Source organism: Martes martes, assembly GCF_963455335.1.
Source record: "Martes martes genome assembly, chromosome: 13".
Classification (NCBI taxonomy): domain Eukaryota; kingdom Metazoa; phylum Chordata; class Mammalia; order Carnivora; family Mustelidae; genus Martes; species Martes martes.
Window position 1 is genome coordinate 24,375,924 of NC_137901.1, and position 17,352 is coordinate 24,393,275.

At 50.7% G+C, this 17,352-nt stretch overlaps 1 protein-coding gene across 1 annotated transcript in view; it reads left to right on the forward strand.

Annotated features, from left to right (window-relative positions):
• The window catches only part of MYO5B (myosin VB), a gene marked incomplete at its 5' end in the record, with an annotated part of 248,587 nt that overhangs the window by 191,984 nt on the left and 39,251 nt on the right, over positions 1–17,352 (forward strand). Inside the window, 4 exons of the mRNA XM_080821604.1 lie at positions 11,706–11,790; positions 12,942–13,087; positions 14,172–14,291; positions 16,280–16,420. Coding sequence (XP_080677730.1) covers positions 11,706–11,790; positions 12,942–13,087; positions 14,172–14,291; positions 16,280–16,420 — 492 coding nt within the window. The remainder of the gene's footprint in view (positions 1–11,705; positions 11,791–12,941; positions 13,088–14,171; positions 14,292–16,279; positions 16,421–17,352) is intronic.

A 17,352-nucleotide genomic window follows, 5' to 3' on the forward strand; every position in this document is an offset into this window, starting at 1 on the left:
TTGGCTCAAATCCTGATCTCAAGGTCATGAAATCAAGCCCCACGTCAGGCTCTGTGCTCAGTGCAGTGTCTGCTTGATTCTCTCCCTCTGCCCCTCCCCCTGCTCTCACGTGCTCACTCTCTCAAATAAAATCTTAAAAATAAATAAATAAATAAATGCTGGCTAACTGCCATCACAGAAAACATTCTGGCGTAGACATTGAAATGGCCAGATTCTGCTCCCTGTCCTGCCATTACCAAGTGCACATGGGAAAGCTTACTGGCCTTAGTTCCTTCAGCTGTTTGTTTTTTTAAGTGTAGATTATCTCTCAGAATTCTTCTGGACATTTAACTGGCTGACTCCATGAGACGGTATTTGAGGGCTCTAGAAGAAAGGACCCCAGCCCTGCTCTGTAGAGCGTCCTTCTTCCTCTGCCCCATTACCTTCCCCTGGTGCGAGCCCTCAGGCCCGGCTGGGGAGCACGCAGACCGCCGTGTAAGACGCAAACCCAGAGAGCTGGTTGGGCTGGCTCATGGCAAGCTCACCTAACACAGTTTCCCTGTCCTAGGCTGAACTTCCGACCACTGGCCACTGCTTTGCCCGAGCCGGGGGATTTCCCTAGCATCAGAGATGGGGTCCACGTGCGGATTGGGTGATGAACACAGTGAGACGTGGGGCTTCCCAGAGCAGGCAGCCGCCTAGCCAAGAAAAGTGGGAGCTTCTGGCCCCAGTGTGTCACCCAGGCAGACCGGCCTGCGCACCCACCACGAGGCCAGATGTGGACTTCATTCTTTGGGAGAAAGCATGTGGTACTAGGAAGCTCCCATTACAGTGTAGCTATAAGCCTGTAACCCAGCTATAGGCTTACAGCTCTAAGCTACAACTTACAGCTATAAGCCTGTAACAAGGGAATTCTTCCCTTGTGTCTACTGACTCGGGGAACAGATGGACGGTGACCCTTCCGTGTGACGAAAAAGCAAGGCAGTGGAATCCAAAGACAGAGAAGATGCCAGGATTAGAACTGGAAACCCTTGAGATTAGTGACCCCGGGAGAAAAATAAAAGCAAGTTCCCTGCGTGGGCCCCTGATTGAGGTGAGGCATGTGGGAACCAACGAACCCACAAAAACCTGGGTATCTCCTGTCTCCACCCCACAGAGAGCCCTCGACTCCTCAGCCGCCCAGCCTCCCTACCTGCTTCCTCTTGGGCACTGCGGTCTGAGGACTCAGCGCTCTAAAAGTGTCCGTGTCGAACCCTCTCCTGAGAGTTTATGGTAGGAAACTGTTCCTGGGCACAGCATAACAGAGAAGAGGGCAGTTTCCTCTGCTCCTTACAAAAATAACTGTTTCCTGAGGGTGTGTTGAGCTAGGTCTTAAACACAATGAGAGCTTGGAACTGCCAAGAGAAAACAATTCAAGGACACTGGAAGAAGGAGAACAAGGGGCACAGAGGCAGAGAAGGAAAAGCACCTTCTCTGACTCCAAAATGTGAGCCAATCCCCAGCTGGTAAGAGGAGAGGGAATCGGCCCCAGATGATCCGTGGGGCGCAATGTCCACCCCCTCCAAGAAGAGAGAACATGGAAGCAAAGTGACCTCCTTCTCCAGGGTCTTCCAAACCTTTCTATTCTGGAGGCCATGGGGAGTGGGTGGAGAGAGGGGCTAGCTTTTATTCCGCCCCCCACCCCCCACACTTTGTCTTTTGTGTCTGGTCAGGGTTTAGTATTTATCAAAGGCACCGTGTCCAATCTTAACAAATGCTGAATAACCAGACGGTTGGTTTCCTCTCAAGCTTGTCTGGAGGCTGCTGTGCCCTGAATAAGATTGATGAGACAGTCAGAGCACAGTGAGGAGCCGACCGCGGGTGGATGTTAATTAATGGGTTTGATATGTCCATCAGCCAATGCTTTATTGGAGCTGGCGGCCTGGAAAGCCCTGGGCTCCCCACCGCTGACCATATTCATTGTCTGGCCACGGGGCTACACTGCCTCGGGCTGGGAGACGCTGGGTCTCCCTGAGGGCAGGACCCCTCCTCGCCCCGCCTCGCCCGTGGCTGCAGACCTGGGGCAGCCCTGGGGCAGCCCCCACCCCAGGCACGTGTCCACACACACCCTCTCCACTAAAGGTCTCTGCCGTAGGGGCTTCTCCCCGGGGCAGTTGCACCCAGGCTGTCGGCCTCCCCTCCTTTTAGCCTGTGTGATGGCCTCTTTTCTAAAGCTCTCCGTGACCCCCATGCTGACCGTCGTGTGCAGCTGTGCTTTCTGGGATGGTGGAGCTGTTCTGCATCCGTGATGGAAGAGACGTGATGCTCAGTCATAACTCATTATCCAGAATCGGCCCCAGCGCTTGCCTGGTGGAGCCAGCAAGGCCTGGCTCAATGCGGGGGTGTGGGCCCTGGCTCTGAGCAAGCGTCCCTGACGCTTGGGAGGGGCGGAGAACAGCGCCTGTGTCTGGGTGCTCGGCCGCTAGGCTAAGTTGTACCACATCATCTGTCGCAGATCTGCCGGCCGCTGGTTACGGACCTTGGGAAGTTCCAGGGTCAAGGTTTTGGGTTTTTTCAAATAGAAGGGGAGAGAGCTGACTTGGGATAGCGGGGTTCTCACAGTGGGTTGTTTTGAGTCTTTCTTTCCCTAAAGATGCGGAGAAGACTTCTCTGGCCAGTGGAGACACTCAGTTGTGCTCCCAGAGCTCCAGGGCTTGTGGTGTGTGAGGAGGCTGGTGGTGGTGGTTAGAACGAGGACCCCACACCCACTGATGAGGAAGGACATCATCTTGTGGAAGACAGGTTGGAAGTCCAGTCCCTTCATTCACTGAACAGATAGTTATGGGGTGCCTGTGTGTGTTAGGGACTGTTCTACACTCTGGAGCAAAAGGAAACGATATTTTTAAAGTCCTTCTCATTCTTATGGAGCTCAAATATTGGGGGAGAAAATGTACAGGACAGGAACCAAATACAGATTATCCATCATGTGCCATAAAGAAAAATAAAGCCGAGTGAAGGGGATAGAGTGGGACCTGTGGGGGTCTCCACAGGGAGAGGTATGGTTTTGCTTCTGGGCCAGAGACCGTCTCTCTGAGGTTGAGCCATGAGCCTTTCTAGGGGCAGGTAACAAGTGCAAACAGCAGGTGCCTAGGCCCTGAGGTGGGAGTAGGCTGGACAGCTTTGAGGATCTACAAGGAGGCCACTGGGCAGAGGCAGAGTGAATGAGGAAGAGGGAGGACAGATTGGGAAGGACCTTCTGACCTTGAAGGCAACATTAGCTATGAAGCAACCAGAGAGAACTGCTCTGTCTTAGGCACTAGGCCCTGGAGTGCACACTAGTTCTCTCCTGCCCTGAGTGTCTTCCTGTCACTCTTCTATGGGAACCAGTCCTCTGCAGCCTGCTGTAGACTGTTGACATCACCATTCTTCGTACACCAGCCTTCTGCACTGTCGGGACACATGGTAGCACAGTAGTTAACAGCTGGGCCTGCAACCAGACTGCTCGGGGCAAAGGCCAGCTATACCCCTGCCTAGCTGTGTGGCCTTTGACAAGGTCTCTAACTTTTCTGTGCCTTAGTTTCCCTAAAAGCAAACATGGATGGTACCTACCTCAAAGTAGTAAGTCGATTTATAACTGCTCGAGACATAGAGGTAGCTTTTAGTAGATGTTCACTCTCCCCTCACCTGTAACGTGTGGAGGTCGTGCTCTCCTACCTGAACCTGCGTGGACCCCACCCTCGTTCTCAGGCCCAGGCCTTGGCACAATGGAGGCTGGATGACAGGAGGAGCACCCAGGATGCAGGGCCCCAGGGGTCTGGACTCTGCTGGGGACTCCTGGGGGCTCTTGTGTGAATGGTGGCACAGCCGCTTCCTTCTAACAGTGAGGGTGTCCTCCCCTTGAGACGAGACGTCCTCGTCTCTCTCACTGTATTCATGCCTGATACAGCCGTGCATCCCAGGTGAGTTCCCACTTTATTTCTGCACAGTCCTCTGGGGGGAGTCTGTTCCTCACCTCTCTTGTCCCTGTTCAGGCCCCCTTCCCTTTGACTAAATAACTTCCCACTTAGAATGTGCTTGCCATTTACCTTCCTCTCAGGACAGACAAGAAACTCTGCCAGGAATTTGCAGAATTAGAAGTGCCAAGGGCCATGCCTGTAACTTTCTACTGGATGATTCGTGCACAGGAGGGAGGACCGAGAACTCACGACTCATTGTTGGGGCAGGAGAACTTTTTCTGATAGGTGTCATCTAACCAGTTCTTCCAGCGGTTTTCTACTAGAAACCTTGCCCTTGGCCCTTTTTACAGTTTAAATTTTAACTCAACTTGGAAAAAGACAAAACCAAAAGCTCAGAGATAAATTCTTATCCCTAAAGATTAATTAGTAAAGACAGTTATTAAACATGAAGCTGGGATATTTGTTTCATTTAGCTTAGCAGGAACTAAATTAACCTCGTCGTGATGGGATTTAACTTCAGCGTTGGTTCTGATGATCTGTCCCAAGTAAACTTGTAGAAGAAACCCTCCCGGTAACACTGCCCTGCAAGCGGGGAGACCCGCCTGCCCCCGCCCCCTGCCCCAGCCCAAGAGAAAATGGAGCTGCTGAATGAAGTTTGAGTCCCAAACCCGAGCAGAGATATTCTTTATCATGCTGAAGGGAGCACACCTGCCTGGTTCTGTGTTCAGTGCCTTTCCCTCTAGCCTGCATTCCTGACCGCTCGCAGAAGGGAGGCCATTTAGCTGCAGAAGTTTGTCACCTGCTGTGCCTGCCAGTGGGCTAGCTGGCTGGGAAGACGGAGGGGTGGCCAGTAGCTGGGGACATGTGATGGGGAAGCGTTCGCGCTGCCCTCCCCGGGTACGGAGCGGAGTGTGGGCTTGAAGAGCTGGAACGTGGGCCTACGTCCAGAGTCGTGCAGGCAGGAAGAAAGAAAGCTCCCAGTTGTCTCTGTAATGTATGGCTCAGAATACCAAAGCTGGGGTCCTCAGGGGCCTGCCTTCATGACTCAAACCCTTGGAGGGAGACGGAGGGAAGAAAGGAGGCTCCGGCACAGTAGAACAAGTCAGAGGTTACATGCCGTTGACCGTGACTTGTTCCCACAAGTCTCCCCCTTGATCATAAGAGGTTGCAATAAAGTTACATGTTCTGAGACTACCTTCCCAGGAATGGGGGTTTGGGGTCCAACCTAGTGGTGGTGGCAGGCACACTATCCTGCCCAGGCCTGCCTGACTTCTGTGTTCCCTTGCAGAAGGACGATGACTGACTGTAGATGCCCCAAGGAAGGGGGGATGAGGACTGTGAGGGAGCTGGGACGCCTGAGCAGGTGGCCACGTGCCCTGGAAGCCATCTGCGTTTTCAGAGAGTGGGTCCCGGGAAGCAGGCTGGTGACCTGACGCACAGTGACTCAACCGGGTCACTCAGAGGCTCTGGCCCTGTGCCTCGTTCCTGGCCAAGGGTGACCGGAGTCCTGCCCTCGGACGTGGTGCCAGGTGGAGCTTCACGTGAGGCCCCATTTAGGCTTTCTTTTGTAGCGCCACGCCCCTCGTGGTTTCTTCCGAGGGCTGTTTTCAGCATGTGCATTAAGGAATGGGAAAGCTATTCTGAGGATTTGCCAAGCTAACTTAAACATGCTCATGGGGTGAGCTGTCTTCAGTGATAGGAAATCAGATGTGCTTGAGGAGTGTTTTTTTCCCCCAGATTGTGTTTCTCTTGAGTCGTTTGATTAAGCAGCTCCTGCGTTCTAGATGTTTTAATCGACCATAAACCCATTTATTTGAGAACAAAAGAAAACAAAAACTAAAGGAAGCTTTTTTTTCCTACTGAGAAAAGCACAGGCCCCTTGACTGGAGGTGCAGGGCTCCTCGAGGGCTCGGGCGCGTTGGGTGTGACATGCCACGTGGGCCCAGGCTGAGCAGGTGGGTGAGGCTACAAAACAGTCTGGCTGGGTCTCCGGAGGGACAGGCAGGCCCTGTAAGCTGAGCATGGAGCTGGGGGGCTCGCCCCACACCTGCAGGATAGGAGGCCTTCCTGGAAGAATGAACCACGGTCCAGAGCTAGACCAGGAAGAGAAACCCCCGCAGGAAGGCTGGGGAAGAGAACTCAGCAGGGGGAATAGGGACACACTCGGGTGGACACCAGAACCAGGAGAAGCTGGGCCCTGCTCGGCCCATTTTAGGGAGGTGTGTGGAGGAGTTGAGTTTATCCCGAGGACAAAGGGAGTGAAGCATTCTCCAATTCTCACTTCTGCTCCCCACCCAGCCTCGTCCTTTCTCAGGTACCCACCCCCGTCCAAACCACACATTAGCACCGCAGCGCCGTTCCGCTCCCAAACCATGGCTACCATCCCTCTGCCCCACATCCTCTTTCCACCTAGAGCTCCCTCGGCTGCCTGCAAATCCCACGTGTCTGATTGAGACAACCCGCTCCTCCTGGGGGAACTCCTGGGGCCTCCGTTCATCCTAAATCCCCTCGTAGCCGTGGTTCCTTGCCCACAAGGAACCTTCGGCAATGTCCGGAGACCTTTCGGCGGTCACAGCTGGCTTGAGGGCAGGGGAGCCGCAGAGTCACCGGGACCTGGTGGGTAGAGGCCAGTACGCCACGGAGTGTCTCACAGGACAGCACTCCTTGCCAACAACAAAGATTCTCTAGCCTAACATGTTCATGGTGCCAAGGCTCAGAAACCCCACGGACAGAAGTCTGCCACGGACCTTCCTGGTTTTCTGCTGCTGCACACCTGTCCCTTGCTCCTGCCGAGGGACACGCTCTCAGAAGGCGGTTACCCGGAGCGTTGCTCTCTTTGCCTCCCCAGCTCCTGGCGCGGAGAGTCATGTCAGGAAGTGTCTGACGGGTGCTTGGAGCCGCTGCTTCTGGAGCCAGCCCTCCCTGGCAGAGGAGGCTGCAGTGTCCGCAGACACACACATCAGCTGTGTTCATTATAATAGGCAGTAACTTGCTCAGAAGAAGAGTGTGGTGCTATTAGTTACATGCATCAGTCTTTTTACCAGGCTTTTCTCGTTGGAAATCCTGGGGTGGGGGGAGCAGCAGAGCACACCCGTCTCGCTGACTCTCCACAAAAGGGCTCATACTCTGGCTGGCGGACGTGGGCTCTGTGAGACACCCAGAGCGGGGTCAGGGTGACTCGCACTGGGCAGAGCCTTGTTCCTGGAGCTCGGAGCCCTGCATCCGCAGAAGAGCTCGTGCTAGAAACCGAGTCCTTCTGAACCAAGAGAGGATAAAAAGCAGCAACACTGTGTGGCAGAGAAGGGACAGTTTCCTGGAACATAGTTTTGAGCCACCTGTTGAAGGACCTTGAAAACTCTGAAATTGGAAGGCTCTGGATTGTGTAAAAAGACTGTCGATGAAGTAAGTACTTAGAGCTTTTTGTAAGCCTCCAAAGATGCTGTGTATCTGCAGTTGTCTCTCTGCAGCCATCGATGGCCAGCCGTCTGCGGATCCGTCCATCCCCCCAGAGTAACAGACGCATCTGAGACAGTTGCTGCCTTCCGAGCCCCCACAGAGGTGGGAGGGCAGGGGACCCCACTCCTGGACTCCAGCCTTGTTGAAATTCTCTCCTGACCCTTCCCACACCATGCTGAGCATTGCGGGGGAGGAGGGGGGCAAAGCTGTCCTCTTACCTCACCTCCCAGCTCCTTAAGCTGAACTTCAAAGCTAGGGGGAAGTGAGGGTAGCATTTACTCATAAATAGTTGAAATTCAGACATCGGGAAGATTTCTGCCCTTTAGCCATAATCCCTGGGACCTCCTTTCTTGCTTTTACTGCCACAGGGCTCTGGCAGAGTCTGAGAGGTGTTTCTCTGACGGGGATGCAGGTGCGTCCATCAGGGACCTATCTCCTAGACAACGATCCCTGGAGGTCACCCTCTAGGCTCAGCTACAGTGAACATGGTGTTGTGCCAAGGATATCTTTCTACACAGGCTGGGAGGAGTCCTAACCCCTCCCTCTACCCCCCGCCACCACCAGTAGATCATGAAATGTACCAAACATGGCAGGGGTGAGGACTTGAACCAGGGAACGAGGTCATTCATTGCATCACTCACCAGTCTTGGAGCTGTCTGTGGAGAAGCTCAGAGCCTGTCTGATACTCCTCTTTTCATCTCCTGTCATGCTGATCACAGGGTACTGTGCTCAGTGGATTGGCTTATTTGTGGAACAATTTTTAGCGGCTTTATTGAATATAATTCATAACCCATAGTTTACCCATTTAAAGTGTACAATTCAGTATTTTTAAAATAGTTTTACAACTATTGCAGAGTCTAATTTTAGAATATTTTTATCCCCCCCCCCAAAAAACCCTCTGTATCCATTAACAGTCACACCCTCTTCCACCCCTTCACTCCCCACTCCAACCTTAAGCAACCGCTCATCTTCTGTCTCTATGGATCTGCCTGTTCTGGACATTTCATATAAATTGCATATAAATGGAATCATACCATACGTGACTTTTGTGACTGGCCTTGTTCACTGAGCATCATGTTTTCAGGATTAATCTGTGTTATAGCATGGACCAGTACTTTATTTCTCTTTATTTCTTTTTTTAAAAGATTTTATTAATTTGACACAGAGATAGTGAAGGAGGGAACACAAGCAGGGGGAGCAGGAGAGAGGAGAGACCGACTGCGATTGTGGGGCTTAATCCCAGGACCCTAGGATCACAACCTGAGCCGAAAGCAGACGCTTAACGACCAAGCCACCCAGGTGCCCCTTTATTTCTCTTTATTGCTACATAGTATTTCATCACCGGGACCCGCCATAGTTTGTTCATCGGTTCATTGATGGACATTTGAACTGTTTCCGCTCTTTGGCCCTTTGAGTAGTGCTCCTGCGGCCCCCAGTGCTCACGTTCTTGTGTGGACGTGGGTTTTCCTTTCTCCTGGAAACCTAGGGATGGGATGGTGGGTCTTCCTAGAGTTAAAATGCAACTTTCGAGGAGCTTCCAAAGCCGCTGCACTGGTTCCTGTTGCCTCGGGGGGAGACGAGAATTCGGGTTTCTCCACATCCTCACCAACACCTGTAATTCTCTTTTACTGTCCTAACATCGTGGTATACGTGAGGGGATGAATCATTGCAACCTTGGTTTGCAGTTCCCTAATGACGCTGAACATTTTTGTCATGTGCTTATTGGCTGCATAAAAAAGTATCTATTCAATTTTCCCCCCATTTTTTGATTGGATTTCTTTTTCTCTGTTGAGTTCTAAATACTCTGTATATGCAGGTCCAAGTCCCACCTCAGATAAATAATTTACAAATATCTACTCTCTTGGGTTTCCCTTTGCCTTTGATAGTATCCTTTGAAGCATGGACGTTCCTAATTGGGATGAGGTCCAACTTAAATGTTTTTTTCTTTGGTTGCTTATGCATTTGGTGTTGTATTAAGAAACCATTGACTAATCCCAGGTCACAGGAATTTGCTTCTAAGTTCTCTGACAGGAGTTTTATAGTTTTAGTCCTTACATTTAGGTCTTTGATACAATGTCAGCTTGTTTTTGTATATAGTGTGAGGTAGGAGTCCAATTTTGTTTTGTGTATGGAAACCCAGTTGTCCTAGCCGTTTGTTGAGAAGACTATTCTCTCCTCATTGAATTGTTTTTCTTCTCCTGTTGCCTGTCTAGAATCTCTAGTACAATGTTGACTGGTTTCGTCAAGAGCAAGAATCCTCGTGTTTGTCCTGACCATGGATGCAAAAGGCAGTCTGTGTTTCACCATAAAGTCTAATGTCATGGATTTCTATGGATTCCCTTTCCATGTCCATGTCACAGATGGGGGCTGTGGTGTGGAGAGGGAGTGCTCTGTGACTGAGAAGCTCCTGGTCTTTGCCATTGGCCAGACCTGCTGTGCTTTGATGGTGGTGTGATCACAGGGGTCTTTTTTCTGCTGACTTGGCGGTCATTCAGAGGACCCCCGGGGAAGTGGGACTCAAGTCTGGATGCCTGAAATAAGGACACGTGTTCCTCCTCCTCTTCCCAGTTTCTGCAATGCTCACCTCCTTGCCTCTGTCATGAAGGCAGGGATGCAGTCTTGGTGGGGAAAACAACTCAGTGCCCTTTTGCAAAGTGGGTCCCCTGGGGTGTCCTGAGAGAAAATGCGGAGGTGGCGCCATTGCACTTGAACGCCCATGTTACCAAAGAGATGGACCCCTTTCCCCTTCTCCTGGATGACAACTAATAATTTCTAGTTCTCCTGGAACATGTCTGCATGGTTCCATTTTTAAATCTATACAAATATTTGCCCCGATCCTGAATAGCCGCAAATTTTCATTTTTTAAAATCTTGCTACACGTGGTTTTAATTCTTCATTCTATGAGCAGACCAGGATTTTTCTTTATTATCTTCTTCCTGTGCCATTTTCAATACTATTCACTTCATGCTTCCTTTGGGGGTCTCAGGAAGAAGCTAAACACTAGAGCTCCCTTTCCTTCTGCAGCACCCGGCCTGTGTGCCGGCCCCATGAGACAGGCGAGGGCGAATGGGATGAAGGCCGGAGATGAGCTCTGGGCTCTCCTGACACTCAGACTCGAGAGCTCAAAATTTACCAAGACAAGCCATCAAACACAGGAGGTGAAAGCCTATTACCGTCAGTTCCTGCACACGGCACGTGAGCATGGTGCTGACTTTTCATGAGGTTTTTGTGGGCCCTGGAAGACCATAAGACCATAAAGAGTGGGGAGCTCATCTGTCTTGTTGTAATGGGATTTTTCTTTCGGTCTGTTTTTCCCCTCAAAAATGAAAGCGTTTGGGGCTGACTTGATTTTCTTTTTTTCTTTTTCATTTAAATTCAATTAGCCAGCATATAGTACATCATCAGTTTCAGATGTAATCTTCAGTAATTCATCAGTTGCGTATAACACCCAGTGTTCATCCCATCACGTGCCCTCCATGCCCATCACCCAGTTACCGTGTCCCCCCACCCATCTCCCCGCTCTGTAACCCTCAGTTTGTTTCCCAGAGTCAAGAGTCTTTCATGGTTTGTCTCCCTCTCTGATTGCTTCTCATTCAGGTTTCCCTCCCTTCCCCTATGATCCTCTGCACTATTCCTTATAGTCTACATATGAGTGAGACCATATGATAACTGTGTTTCTCTGCTTGACTTATTTCACTTAGCACAATCCCCTCCAGTTCCATCCATGTCGATGCAAATGGTGGGTATTCATCCTTTCTGACGGCTGAGTAATATTCCATTGTATATATGGACCACATCTTTATCCATTCATCTGTTGAAGGGCATCTTGGCTCCTTCCACAGTTTGGCTATTGTGGACATTGCTGTTATGAACATTGGGGTGCAGGTGCCCCTTCTTTTCACTACATCTGTATCTTTGGGGTAAATACCCAGTAGTGCAATTGCTGGGACATAGGGTAGCTCTGTTTTTAACGTCTTGAGGAACTTCCACAGTGTTTCCAGAGTGGCTGCACCAGCTTGCATTCCCACCAACAATGTAGGAGGGTTCCCCTTTCTCCACATCCTTGCCAACATTTGTTGTTTCCTGCCTTGATAAATTTAGCCATTCTAACTGGTGTAGGGTGGCATTTCATTTTGGTTTTGTTTTGTATTTCCCTGAGGACAAGTGATATGGAGCATTTTTTTCATGTGTCTGTTGGCCGTTTATATCAGCCGACTTGATTTTCTTAAAAAGAGCATTTAAACATACCAGATGAACTTCAGACCTCACAAAAGGAGCCTTTCCTTTGCCCAACTGCACAGGGCAAACATTTTCTCCTGTTGCTCTCCCTTTCAGCAAGTTGCAGTCCTGGAGCAAGAAAACGCTCTCTTAAAAGATGAGAAAGAGCAGCTTAACAACCAAATCCTGTGCCAAGCAAAAGGTAAGTGCAAAGTGCTTGATTTTTTCATTTCGGAGTTCAATTTCTTTTCCACACTGATTTTTCCCCCGAAGACTCCTAGCAAGGACACGGTCAAGACGGTGCACTGAAGAAAAGGCTTTAATGCATATGAAAGAAGAGTGGTCTTCATGATTCAAGGGTTGAATGCAGTGAGACGTGCACATAATGGACGAAGTAGTGCATGGGCTTTGGAGCCCAGGGGACCTGCACTTGAAGAATGACTACCATATGTGACTGCCTGACTTTGAGCAAGTCCCTTAATGACTGAAGTCCTCCATCTTCATCTGCAAAATGGACATAAAAGTACAGACCTCAGACATCTGAAGCACTTAGCTTGATGCTTGACCCATAATGAGCACCTAAAGCTCATTATTGCTGTTTTTAACTATAACATCCATAATGCATGTTGTGATTTCTTCTGTTAATGTTGCTGCAAGAGAAATCAGGGGTCTGATCCCAGCAAACCTCACACCACCATTGACCCCCATGTGCCGTCTGGCCTAAGAGAAACGGTGGGTTTCCGCAGACCCCAGTCCTTGCCTGGCTTAGTGGGTTCCTTAAGTCACCCACCTTCTCCCATCCTTAGGTCTGTCCCCCACTCAAACCCTGAGATCTCCTTGAAAACTTAAACTCTTCAATTTCCCTTTTAAAATGATTTCTTTCTACTGCTATAAATAATAAGTTTGGTGGGGGGAAGCCCATCTATGTGATCTATTTGCCTTCCCTTCAGTCTCCCTACACTTCAAGAACACGGAAGATCAGGAATGGGGACAAAACTGGGGAACAAAGCCTGGGTTCTCCCAGGGATAGTGCTAGCAGCTGCCAGGACAGTTGTCCCAGGAGAGAAGCTGGTGTTAAGTGAAGGAATGTCATGTAGGCTGCCTGCTTCTCCCGCACTTTCCCGAAAGCAGGGTGGGCTCTCCCCTTTTCTGAAGACTTACACCACCAGAAGCAGGAACCCTTTGCTCTGTGGTGGGTGAGGTTGCTGGATAAAGGCATCAGGGGTCCATAAAAGGAGCTTATCATGGTCAGCCTTTTAAAAAGAGAAGAATCAGAAAGCATGAGTCAATCAATACATGTGAGAGGAATCCTTTCAGAAAGCCAAACTGCAGCTTAGTGTGCTTGCTTTCCAGATGAATTTGCCCAAAACTCTGTCAAGGAGAATCTGATGAAGAGAGAGCTGGAGGAGGAGCGCTCTCGGTACCAGAACCTCGTGAAGGAATATTCGAGGCTGGAGCAGAGATACGACAACCTCCGGGATGAGATGAGCGTCATCAAGGCAAGGAGGGCCGTCCCGGCCCGAGCCAGCCCCGCTCCTGGCACTCCACCCCATTCCTGCACAGTCTGGCCCCCGCGCTGCCGTCCGGCCACCACGCTGCCTCTGTCCTTCCCCCTCCTGCCTAGAGTTGTCATACGTGGAAGTAACGGGGCCGGGTGATCGTTCCCAGGGATGGCTCCTTTCCCAGCTTTGTGGTCTTACCGAGTTCTCAGGAGCCTAAGGAAAATCCCACCAAGGTGTATGCTGTCTTGTTCCCCGTCCTGGGGAATTCCTGAGTTGGAACAGTGACGGTGTGGGGGCGAGTTCTGACCTCTGCGTCCCTGGCGTGTACTGCAGAGAGACCCCCCAGGGTCTGATTGTTTTTCCCAATCTTAGATGAAACACAGTAGACAGAAATGTCCTATTTCAGGATTTATCATTCTTTTTTACCTCACGTAAACATTCCTTCCAGAAATGCATCTTCAGACAAGATTGATAAGTTAATTGCATAGAAACCAGGAAGAGAAGCTAAATAGGAACATATATAAATACAGAATTTTCTGACCAAGATCAGTTTTTACTCTCAAAGCCAAATCATATGCAAGGGGGGAAAAAGTATTTTTAAATAAACAGTATAAATGGTAACCTCTATTTCTAATATGCTTACTATTTTCATAAAATTGGGGGAGCACAAGTTGCAGTATGAGCCAGTTGGGGGCAGGTCTGTAACATTCTTTTCCGGGGCGGGGAGTGGGGACCAATGGCAGGACGGTGTGTTTGCACTTTCAGGGCAAGACCAGGAGATACGGGTTGTTTCCACAGGACCTTCAGAGAAATCGGCCAGTGTCAGGGATTTGGATGTCACGAGGAGACTCATTAGGGAGTTCCATCCTTCCACGGGGTTCCCTTCTCACGGTCATTTTGTTGGCTAGATGGACGTCAGTGAAGTTTGTGTGGGAATAGCTCCATTTAGCCATTGTTCCCAGAAACACGGACACCTCTTCTTGTTGGCAAATAAGGCAAAAGTCCAATTCTGGGATCTACTGGCCTTTGAAAAGGAACCGTTCTTGTTAACATTAGTTCTCCCATTTTTCTCCTTCAACAGCAAACCCCAGGCCACAGGCGGAACCCATCAAACCAAAGTAGCTTAGAGTCTGACTCTAATTACCCCTCCATCTCCACATCTGAGGTCGGAGACACAGAGGATGCCCTTCAGCAGGTGGAGGTGAGTAAGGCAGGACAGCGGCTGCTCTGGGAAGGGGCGGGGGAGGGGGCAAAGTTTGAGGTTTACCGGCTGTATGGGGACTTCGCTGCTGCTGGCTGGGGCTTCTTCCTGATGGAGGCATCACTTGGCCTGCAGTGCACTTACAGGACCCTGGAGTTAATATTTACTGTGCAAAGGGATACATTACTGTTCACCTTACCCACTATCCAGGAAGAAAGAAAGAAGGTACATCCCTGGTTGTCACTCTTGTAAAACTGAGAACCCATGGCAGAGAGGCAAAGCAGCTGGCTTAAGAAGGAACAGCTTTGGGGCGCTTGGGGGGCTCAGTCAGTTAAGCCTCTGATTCCTGATTTCGGCTCGGGTCATGATCTCAGCGTTGTGAGATCAAGCCCTGTGTCTGGCTCCGTGCCAGGCGTGGAGTCTGCTTGAGGTTCTCTCTCTCTCTCTCTCCCTCTCCTTGTGCGCCTTTCTCTCTCTCAAATTAAAAAAAAAGAAGAAGGAACAGCATAGTCGTTAAAATAGAGATGATCATCCCTATTTAGTATCACAGCACATACAGAATATCCATACATATGCAAGAATTTTTTTTTTCTCTGACCGAGAAGCGGATCAAACTCAGAGAATTATTTGGACTATTTGGAAACACATGTTTGCTGAGTGACTACATCTTTGTCCTAAATATGGTGCCACTCAGTGGCCTTGGTAACCTGTGTGTGGTTTTGTCAAGGGTGCATAGACACAGTTTTTCCTCTGGCATTTGAAGAGAAGAGAATCCACAAGCAGATGAGACCTTACAGAGCACATGGGAGAGCTGGAGGAGAGACAGTCACGAACACAAATGTGCCCTGAGCACGTCTTGTTGCCATGCACTGCGGGTGAGCCCTGGAGAAGGAGCAGTCACCGAGCCAGAGATGGCCCCTGCCCTCTCGGGGCTTGTTGGGTGCAGAGTCAGGTGACAGTCAGGTGATAGGGGAAGTTTGGAATATAACTGCGGGTATGTGTGATGCTTATGATGAGAGCCAGCGGATGACAGAGGAAAGGTGGGGAGGATGGAAAAGGAGCCCCTGGGACAAGAAGGTGGTCTGTCGTGCAGGCTGCTGGCCATGAATGCCTGGCAAATGCCTAACACACGCTTGCTGGGGCCCCTGGTTTTATCATTGCGATCACCTAAGTCTGGGTCCCGGAGGCTTCAGCCACTTGAGCTCCAGACGGGCCGCCCAGGTGTACGTGTGGCCTTTTCTGCATAGACATAAGCACTTCCGTCGGTGGACTTCACTCTTCAGGGAGACTGAGGCTGGTTCTTGGGATGAGCCAGAGCAGTGAGCTCCATGCACTCCTAACATGCATGTTGAACAAGTTCTATTGTCACCCATGTGGGCACGTGGACTTTAAAAGTCCACATGGATATGCTCGTGCAGACACACCTGCACACAACAGAACCCAGGGGGCAAAGCCAGGCCTGAATCGAAAGGGGGGAAATCTGGGAAACTGATGCTTCACAGTCTGTGGAAGAAACGGGTCCGGTGGCCGGGCACCATTGGTTCTGTCTCAAGGTGCCGTCAAGTGGAGTTTAGACAACACATTTGCAGGGACTGGTAACTGCATCAGTTCTTGGTCAGGGAGCATTAAAGCCTGCTTTTTACCGTTTCTCTGGTATGAGACCGTTTCCATAAGCGAGCTCTTTTAACTTCCAAATAAAATAGCTGTGTCTTTATCTATTCTGGGAATGTATGAGTGGTTATCTTAAGTGGCTCTCACAGGAATATAAATGGCCAAGACTCAGATGTTATCGAGACAGAAAATGAGCCTGGAGTGCCAACTTTACTAGGAGAACTGATGGTTGGTTGGCACTGGCTTTGCCTCTGGGGCGTGGATTGATGTCTGGGCGGAGAGAGAAGACAGGCAGCTGAGAGAGAGGCAGGCTGTATGTCCCCTAAGGCACTGGTGCTATTGAAACCTCTTTCCCGGCTCCCTGTGTTCCCCCGAAGGACATTGGCCTGGAAAAGGCGGCCATGGATATGACGGTCTTCCTGAAGCTGCAGAAGAGAGTGCGGGAGCTTGAGCAGGAGCGGAAGAAGCTGCAGGTGCAGCTGGAGAAGAGAGAGCAGCAGGACGGCAGGAAGGTGCAGGTGCGTGCGGGGGCGGCAAGCCTGCAGGGTGGCCCCGCGTCCTCCGGGGGGCTCAGGCTGTGACCTCTGGGGTCCTGCGGGTGTTGGGGAGCAGGGAAGAGCTGCTTCTCCTGTTGGTGTCCTGTTGAGGTTTCTCTGCCTGCCGGTGCCCCCACACCACCCCAGGTGGACAGGAGGAGGCTCTCCCAAGTACCCCCAGGGCAAGGGATTTCCAGAGGCAAAGCGGCTGGGCGGGGGGTGGGGGAGGTACTATTCGCCAAGAGGACTGGAATGTGTGACTCAAGTATAAATATAAGCCACAGTTGAATTTTAGCAGAGAAGAGTGATCACCCCTTACATGGATTCTGGCATGGACTAGAGTTTAGCCTCACTCAGGTGGGGAAGCCCAGGTTTATAGTCGCTCACCCTGCTGTCCCATGATTGCCCCCTGGCTTCAGCCCAGATGATCATCTGTATCTTGGGTCTTGAAAGGGTATTGCCTGAACCCTTAGTGTCCCCGGATGTAGCCCCCTCTCTGTCGGGGACCCGCTCAGCCCGTGCTCAGTGCTCTGCTCATAGCAGGTATTCAAAATGCTTATGAAAGGAGGGGACACAAAAAATGTAAGAAAACTCCCTAGCCATTGAGGAATTTGTGATCCAGGTTGGAAGGACCAGGCATAACATGGGTGAAAAATAAAGAATAACATCCAAAGCGCTCAAACCCATGCAAGGTTGGGTACGGACTGGTGCTGTAGGAGTGAACAGAGCCTATGGAAGTGAGCAGTGGTACGGAGGGAGGAGCCGCACGTGTCTTGGGAAGTAGAAGGACCAGTTCTGATGGGGTGGAAGGCGATTCTGACACAGGGCATATTGTTAGCTGACCTCCTGGTGGCTTTGTCAAAGGCCTGTGCTCTGTTCTTAGGCCTGATTTGCCCGTTGTGGGGTTTGACCCC